Here is an 8,369-nt window from a genome sequence, read left to right as displayed (position 1 = left end):
ACTACCCCAAACTGGCTCTCACACCAAACACTAACAAAACCATGTGTTACATCTTTTCTGTTGAAGATTATGCTTACTGGCATTTATCTGGCCTCAGGGCTTTTTTGGGGGGGTGGAAAAAGAGGTGCCGGAACTCTCAAGAGGGAAATGACGTTTTCAATCTGTATACTGAAAACTCATGTACTTTTATACATTTTTAAAAGAATTTTCTTTTAAGAGGTTCCGGAACTCTGTTCTGGTGTGTTCCCCCGGAAAAAAAGCCTTGTCTAGCCTTAATAAAAGACATTATGTGGCTTTTGTTCTGGGATTTAAATTAAAAGACAGGAGTAAATGCATATAACATGGGTGGCAGGAAGCCATGGGGGTCAGTTGTAGGGCTGGCTGACCCCACCCCTGGTCTTCTGCATAAACATATATAAATGCATATAACATGGGTGGCAGGAAGCCATGGGGATCAATTGGCTTACCACCAAGGAAGGCGGGGTCCCTCGCCACCAAGCCCTGCCTCAAGCAGCTGATCAGGAGACAGATGAAAGGTCAGGCCACATTGCCGGCGTCACACAGGAAGTGATGTCATCACATCAGTGATGTCCCGACGATGTTCTGGTTTTGGGGCAAGAGCTCTGTGGCAGAAGTCATTTTTACCATAGAGTTTTTGCCCAGATACCAGAGTTCACCTGGATGTTTTCTCCACTGTGATGATATCAATAGTCGCAACAGCCAGGAAGTCGCAAAAATGAAAGACCAGCGCCAGGAGGACGTCATTGAACGAGCTCCCGCAGACAACAAACAACGTGCTACAGGGTGGCTGGGTAGGCTAGTCACTCTCACCTTGTATGTATGTATGTGGCCCTAGGTTAGGATTGGCATTAATGAAATATGTAAACCGCTCAGAGCCCGCAGGGGGTGAGCGGTATATAAATTGAATTAAATAAATAAATAATAATATCACGTTGTCAACGGTGGAATCAGCTGCGTAGGGAGGTGGTGAGCTCCCCCTCCCTGGCTTTCTTCAAGCAGTGGCTGGACAAACACTTGTCAGGGATGCTCTAGGCTGATCCTGCATTGAGCAGGGGGTTGGACTAGATGGCCTGTGTGGCCCCTTCCAACTCTTGGATTCTATGTGATTCTATGTTTGGTGTAATGGTTAAGTGCGCGCAGGGCTCTTTTTGTAGAAAAAGCCCAGAAGGAACTCATTAGCATAATAGGCCATACCCAACAGCAGGAACTCATTAGCATATTAGGTCACACCCCTGACAGCAAAGCTCATTCGCATATTAGGCCACACCCCCATGTTACCAGAAGTGCGGTCATCCAGCCACACCCACCTTTTGCTTCTTATTCTTTTTACCTTGTTGTCAAAACCCAGGGCTTTTTGCATGTTAGGCCACACACCCCTAATTGTAGCCAATCCGAATGAGTTTCTGCTGTTGGGTGTGGCCTATTATGCTAATGAGTTCCTACTGGGCGTGGTCAACTTGGGAGCCAGCCGGAACTCCGTTCCTGTGTGTTCCTGCCCAAAAATAGCCCTGTGCACGGACTCTAATCTGGGAGAACCAGGTTTGATTCCCCACTCCTCCACTTGCACCTGCTGGATGACCTTGGGCAAGCCATAGTTCTGATAAGAGCTGTTCTTGAAAAAGAGCCGTTTCTGTCAGAGCTCTCTCAGCCCCACCTATCTCACAGGGTGTCTGTTGTGGGGAGGGGAAGGGAAAGGAGATTGTAAGCCGCTCTGAGACTCCTTTGGGTAGTGAAGGGCGGGGTATAAATCTAATCCCTTCTTCTCCTTCTCCTCCTTCTCCTCCTCCTCCTCCTCCTCTTCTTCTTCTTCATCTTTCTCAACCTAGCAGTATCCCCCCCTCCCCATATGCACACACACATGGCTGTTTTCTGCCCCTCTGGATCAAAAGAGGTAGGAAAGGAATATGAAGCTCCTTCCAGGCAGCCCTTTTGGAAGTGGGGTGGGGTGGAGGAGAGACCTTGCCTGGGGTTTATCTCTGTGGGGCTGGAGCTCACCTGTGGGGGGAGGCCAGGCTGCAGCCTCCCCGTTCTCTAAGCTCCCCCTTTCTCTGTCACATTCCTTTGAGACACACACCCCAACCCCCCCAACATACCCCCCCCCCTTGTGTCTTTTCCAGGTCTCCACACCTTGCAGCTCAAGATCAGCTGCAAAGTGGGGCCAGACGGGCGGCCCAGAGGGGGGTCCTGGAAGTACGCCCCTGCGTGCCACAGGCCGAGATCTTAAAGCAGGAGCTGGGCTCCTTCCTGGCCCTGGGCCATCCCCAGAGCGAGAAGGACTACCTGGAGGAGACGTGTGTGGAGTGGCTGCGGATGTACCTGGAGTACGGGAACGAGACCCTGCTGAGGACAGGTAAGGGGGTAGGGGCTCCGGTCGGTGTGCTCCCCCACACGTCAAAAGACCCGTCTCCTGGTCTCAGGCTCCCCCCCCCCCGCTCCAATCTCCCGGATGTTTTCAGGGGGTGGGCTGAGCACTTCAATGTGTGATTCCTTCCACCCTCCCCTCCCTCACATGCAAATGTGGTACAGTGTTCCACACCCGCTTTAGGACCCTACCACTTCGTTCTGCTGCGTGGGCAGGTCTGGCCCGAGAAGGAGCTCATTGGACCAGACTCAGAACCACCTTTTACTTTCCAAGTAGAGGCTGGGGAATCCTCTTTGCGAGCCAGTTTGGTGTAGTGATTAAGTGCGCGGACTCTAATCTGGGAGAATCAGGTTCGATTCCCCACGCCTCCACTTGCAGCTGCTGGTGTGACCTCGGGTCAGTCACAAGTACCAGAACTGTTTTTGTTGAAGATAATTCCAGAAAATTGTAAGAGACAAGATTTTTATCTCACTATACATATCCTAACAGCAGCAAGGATCCTATATGCGAGATATTGGAGAAGAACAGAAGTACCTACAAAAGAAGAGGCTGTAGCCAAAATACTGGAAACTGCTGTGAGGGACAAATTGACTATGATCTTAAGAGGAAATGACAAAGAAGGTTTTGAAAACACATGGTCAAGATTTTATGATTGGGTAGAAGAAAATGATAACTAAAACTCCTGGACCTCTAACCTTTAGCCGAAATAAAAAGAACTAAGGGACTAAGAACCATAGATCGTGTAACTATTAATAAAATATAACTGTATGGTGGAAAAAAACTAATAAATATTTTAGACTATAATATGATATCAAAGACAGTGGGTAAAATTATACTGTTAGAATCGCCCTTTTATGTGTATCTATGCATGTTTGTTTTTTTGTTTGTCTTATAAAACTGAAATAAAAATACATTGAGGGGGGTAGTTCTCTCAGAGCTGTTCTCAAAACAGCAGTTTCTGTCAAGAGCTCTCTCAGCCCCACCTTCCTCACAGGGTGTCTGTTGTGGGGAGGGGAAGGGAAGGGAATCTGTAAGCCGCTCTGAGACTCCAAGTGAAGGGCGGGGTATAAACCCAATCTCCTCTTCTGCGGAATAGGTGGTCTCTTGGAGGGACTGCAGGCTTGGTACGTTCAGCTCAGACAGTCCCGCCAGTCTCTATCCCGCCAGCCTCGGAAGATGTCCTCTGTTAACGCAGACCAATGTTGCTGTTTCCGCAGAGCCCCCGATGGTGAGGGTGGCACCCAAGAAGGGCTACGATGGCCGGGAGACCCTCTTCTGCCAGCTCTACGGCTTCTACCCCAAGGAGATCAATGTCACTTGGTTGAAGGATGGGGAGGTCAGGAAGCGGGACACCCTTACGGGGGGTGTTGTCCCCAACTCAGACGGGACCTACCACACCTGGCTTAGCATCGATGTTGACCCCAAGGACAGAGGCTACTACCAGTGCCGAGTGGAGCATGATGGCCTCCCAGGACCCCTGGAACGGGTGTGGGAGGAGCCAGGTGAGAGACCGCAGGGGGGAGGCTTGTCCCCTTGGGGGTGGGGGGGTGTTATGGATGGAAGGGGGTGGTGCCTTTCCTTGCTGGGAAACTCACCTAGACCAAGAGTTCCCTAGAAAGCAGTCTGGTAACCGGCTGCCGCCCCTTAGGGACATCCCGAGAACATCTAGACTGACCTGCCGAGAAGGTACCTCTCTAGCCCAGCACTACAGCAATAATGGAGTGTCAGGGTAGAAGCCCTTAAAAAAAACACCTTATAGCAAACTGTGTTGCTTCCAGGTGGTCTAGCGCATAGGGAAGAGATTCAGAGAAATATCTCAGAAAAATAGATTGAACTAAGGGAAGCTGTGGTGGTTCAAGTGGTTAAGACGCTGAACTGCAGGCTGTGGAAGGTTGGTAGTTCAGCAGTTCGAGACCCAAGTGTGCCGCATGACGGGGTGAGCTCCTGTCTCTAGTTCCAGCTCCTGCCAACCTAGCAGTTCGAAAGCAAGAAATTGCAAGTAGATAAATAGGGACCACTTTGGTGGGAAGGTAACAGCATTCTGTGCGCCTTGGCGTTTAGTCATGCCGGCCACATGACCACTGAAATGTGTTCAGACAGGGCTGGCTCTTTGGCTTTGAAACAGAGATGAGCACTGCAACACTAGAGTCGGATTCGACTGGCTTTCGAGCAAGGGAACCTTTACCTAAGGGAAGCCAGAAACCATAATAATAACAATAATAATAATAATAGACTTCTTATAAAATATTTGTAAAAAGGAAAAGAGTGGTTGGATTTTTTAAAAAAGTTGTGTTTTGCCCTATTGTCATCAGCAGGGCAAAACAAAAATCCTGAGAAAGCACACATCACAGAGATTTTCAAATAAAAAGCAATAAAGCTGGACAAGATCAGCTAAGTTCATGTTGCCTAGGCTGTAGCAGAGTTTCTTGCAGTAACGGGAAGGTGAAGAAGTAGCGATCGGCATTTCCCTGGGCATGTCAGAAAGGGCCACAAGACCTAAGCACTGAGGCAACCCTTCCTGCCCTCCCTCTCACAATCTGCCTAAGTTCACAGAATTGGCATTGCTGTCAGATGGCCATAGACTCATAGAGAGAGCCATCCTTGTGGTCGATCCCGATCTAATGTTGTACGGGTGGCTCAGGCTGCTTTAAGAATTTCACCCCCCCCCGGGGCGGCTCCTAATTGAACGCTGGGCAGAACTGCATAAGGTCCCACAGGGCCCTGATCTCCTCCGGGAGCTCGTTCCACCAGAGTAGAGCCGCCACCGAGAAAGCCCTGGCCCTTGTTGTAGCTAGCCCAGCATCCTCGGGCCTGGGAAGGGTGAGTCGGGGTTAAAACCCTGATCGCAGTGCTCTCTGGGGAACATGTGGGGAAAGGTGGTCTCTCGGGTATGTAGGTCCCTGACCATGAAAGGCTTTAAAGGTAAAGGGCTTTAAAGGTAAGAACCAACACCTTAAAGCGAATTCGGTATGCTATCGGTCACCAGTGCAATGCCTTCAGCACGGGCTGAATGTGCTCCCATATTGGGAGGCCCATCAACAGCCTGGCTGCAGCATTTTGCACCAGCTGTAGCTTCCAGGTGTCCTGCCGGAAGAGCTCCGTCTTGCAGGCCCTGCGGCCCTGATCTCCTCCGGGAGAGTACCCAGGTACTCTCAGTAACTCTTCTTTAGTCCTAGTAAGGTTTAGGTTTCCTGTCATGGGGGGGACTCCAAGAAAAGCCCCCTCCCCCAGCAAGATCACAGTCTGGAGCAGCATCTCCCAGTAAGTCCCTGCGCTTACTTGGGGGTCCCGACCAGTTGCTTGTAGGCCTGTGTTAAAGGGGTTGGGGGTAGAATTCCCAGGATGCCTCTGGGGACCCGTCTCTGGCAGAGTAGTGGGGGCAGGAACTGTGTGTGGAGTGGGTAGTCGCGCCCAGGAAGTCTTTTGTGCAACGCCTGACGCCTCCACCAACCTGCGATCCTTCGGCTGGAGAATCCCTGCCCGAGACGTTGGAGGGCAGCGGCCGGCTGAATAATGACATTCTTTCCTCCCTTTCGTCTTCAGCATCCAACTGGGGGCACGTCCTGGGTATCCCTGGGGGCTTGGCAATTGTCATCTTGGTCATCCGGGTCATCCTGGTTATTGTCATCTGCATGAGTAAGTAAACAGGGAAAGCCTTGGTTGGGTAGAGAGATTGTGTGTGTGTGTGTGTGTGTGTGTGTGTGTGTGTGGCGTTGGAGGGCAGCGGCCCGGCTGAATAATGACATTCATGCCTCCCTTTCATCTTCAGTACCCATCTGGGGGCTCGTCCTGGGCATCTCTGGGGGTGTCTTGCCAATTGGCATCTCGGTCATCCTGGCTGTTGTCATCTACATGAGTAAGTAAGCAGGGAAAGCCTTGGTTGGGTAGAGAGATTGTGTGTGCGAGCGTGTGATTCTTGTGGTGGATCCCCACTCGGGGTTGTGGGGGTGGAAGAGGGCCTCTGGCCCTGACAACCGTTTAGCACATGGATGGGAGACCACCAAGGAAGTCCAGGGTCCCTGCCCCAGAGGCAGGCACTTTCAAACCACTTCTGAATATCTCTTGCCTTGAAACCCCTTTGGGGTCCCCATAAGTCTACGGAGGGTGGGTGGGAGAGGGGCCGTGGCTCATAGGCAGAGCCTCTGCTTGGCGTGCAGAAGGTCCCATGTTCAATCCCCTTGGCATCTCCAGTTAAAGGGTCCATTGGGAGGTCATGGGAGAGACCTCTGCCTGAGACTCTGGAGAGCTGGTGCCATGTTGACAGTGATGGACTCAGGGTCTGATTTCAGTAGAAGGCTTCTTATTTATTTATTTCCATTTTTATCCCGCCCTCCCCACGGACAGGCTCAGGGTACCATAAATCCACATAAAAACAATTAAAACAAATAAAAACAATCAAATAAAGTGCTAACAGCAGTAACCATTCTTCGTTGATAAGATGGCGTATTATATGATGCAACAGACACGATTTCCAACTCAGTGAACGTCCGGCAACGCACGATGGTGTAACTGATCTCCAAACCAGGGCCAGCTCACTACCATAAGATGTTGGTGGTAGTGGTGGGCGGCTCCTAATGGAAAGCCTGGTGGAAGAGCTCCGTCTTGCAGGCCCTGTGGAACTGTAGAAGATCCCGTAGGGTCCTGATGTCTTCCGGGAGCTCATTCCACCAGTATGGAGCCGCCACTGAAAAGGCCCTGGCCCTGGTGACAGCAAGCCTGGCTTCCTTGGGGCCTGGGATGGTCAATCAATGTTGCGACCCTGACTCTTCATGGGTGAGTCGGCTGCCACTTGACAGTAATTTACACTCACGGAGAAGCACTTGTCCGATGTGTTAAGGGGCTCAGTCTCTTGCCTGGGAACCCAATCCAGTCTCGCTTGGAGGGTTCTGCATTCCTCTCCACGGGTGGCAGAGAGACGCCCCCATTCTGCCCTCTCAAAGCCACCCTCCCCCCCGCTCATCCCTCACACACTTCGGATGCTGAGCTTCCAAAGGATGGAAGGACCGACTGTGGACAATGGGGTTACATCGAAGGAGAAGAGGAGAGTCAGAGGAGATGGCTTCCTGAAGCTGCCGATGTTACTCAGAGTGCTGTGGGCAATGGAGTTGTAGAAGGGCTAAAACAAACAAAATGAACATAAGAACATAAGAGACGCCAATGTTGGACCAGGCCAAAGGCCCATCCAGTCCAACGCTCTGTATTACACAGTGGCCAGAAATGCCAGTGCCATCAGGAGGTCCACCAGTGGGGCCAGGACATTAGAAGCCCTCCCACTGTTGACCCCCCCCCAGGCACCAAAACGACAGAGCATCCCTTGCCCCAGAGTCCCTATCTATACCTTGTGGCTAAGAGCCACTGATGGACCTCTGCTCCATATGCTTATCTAATTCCCTCTTGAAGCCGTCCATGCTTGTAGTCGCCACCACTTCCTGTGGTGAATTTCAGTGGAGATAAATACAAAGTTCTGCATTTAGGTAGAAGAAATCAAATGCATGATTATAGGATGGGGGAGACCTGTCTTGGCAGTAGTAGGTGGGAAATGGATCTAGGGGTCTTAGTAGACCACACACTGAAAATGAGTTAGCCGTGTGATGCTGCAACTAAAAAGGCAAATGCGATTTTAGGCTGTATCAACAGAACTATAGTGTTCAGTGTTTACTCTGCTCCGGTTAGACCTCACCTAGAGTATTGTGTTCAGTTTTGTGCATCACAGTTTAAGAAGGATATAGACAAGCTGGAACGTGTCCAGAAGAGGGCAACAAAGAGGGCGAGGGGTGTGGAGACCAAGTCCTATGAGGAAAGGTTGAAGGAGCTGGGTATGTTTAGCCTGGAGAGGAGACGATGGGGAGATGACATAATAACCATCTTCAAGCTCTTGAAGGACTGTCATATAGCGGATGGTGTAGTGTTTTTTTCTGTTACCCCAGAAGTTCGGACCAGAACCAACAATTGAAATTAAATCAAATGAGTTTTTGGCTGAACATTA

The 8,369-nt window shown here is 50.7% G+C and overlaps 1 protein-coding gene across 1 annotated transcript in view; it reads left to right on the top strand.

Annotated features, from left to right (window-relative positions):
* The first annotated feature begins 598 nt into the window (after positions 1-598).
* LOC107120868 (class I histocompatibility antigen, F10 alpha chain-like) overlaps positions 599-8,369 on the top strand; it is a 14,930-nt gene continuing 7,159 nt past the window's right edge. The window contains exons 1-4 of the mRNA XM_015423634.1: positions 599-812; positions 2,156-2,371; positions 3,601-3,885; positions 5,927-6,019. Coding sequence (XP_015279120.1) covers positions 599-812; positions 2,156-2,371; positions 3,601-3,885; positions 5,927-6,019 — 808 coding nt within the window. The remainder of the gene's footprint in view (positions 813-2,155; positions 2,372-3,600; positions 3,886-5,926; positions 6,020-8,369) is intronic.

Source organism: Gekko japonicus, unplaced genomic scaffold (genome assembly GCF_001447785.1).
Source record: "Gekko japonicus isolate JY-2015 unplaced genomic scaffold, Gekko_japonicus_V1.1 scaffold7183, whole genome shotgun sequence".
NCBI classification, from domain to species: domain Eukaryota; kingdom Metazoa; phylum Chordata; class Lepidosauria; order Squamata; family Gekkonidae; genus Gekko; species Gekko japonicus.
Note: the sequence above shows the minus strand (reverse complement) of the source record. Positions and strands in the feature narration are given on the sequence as shown.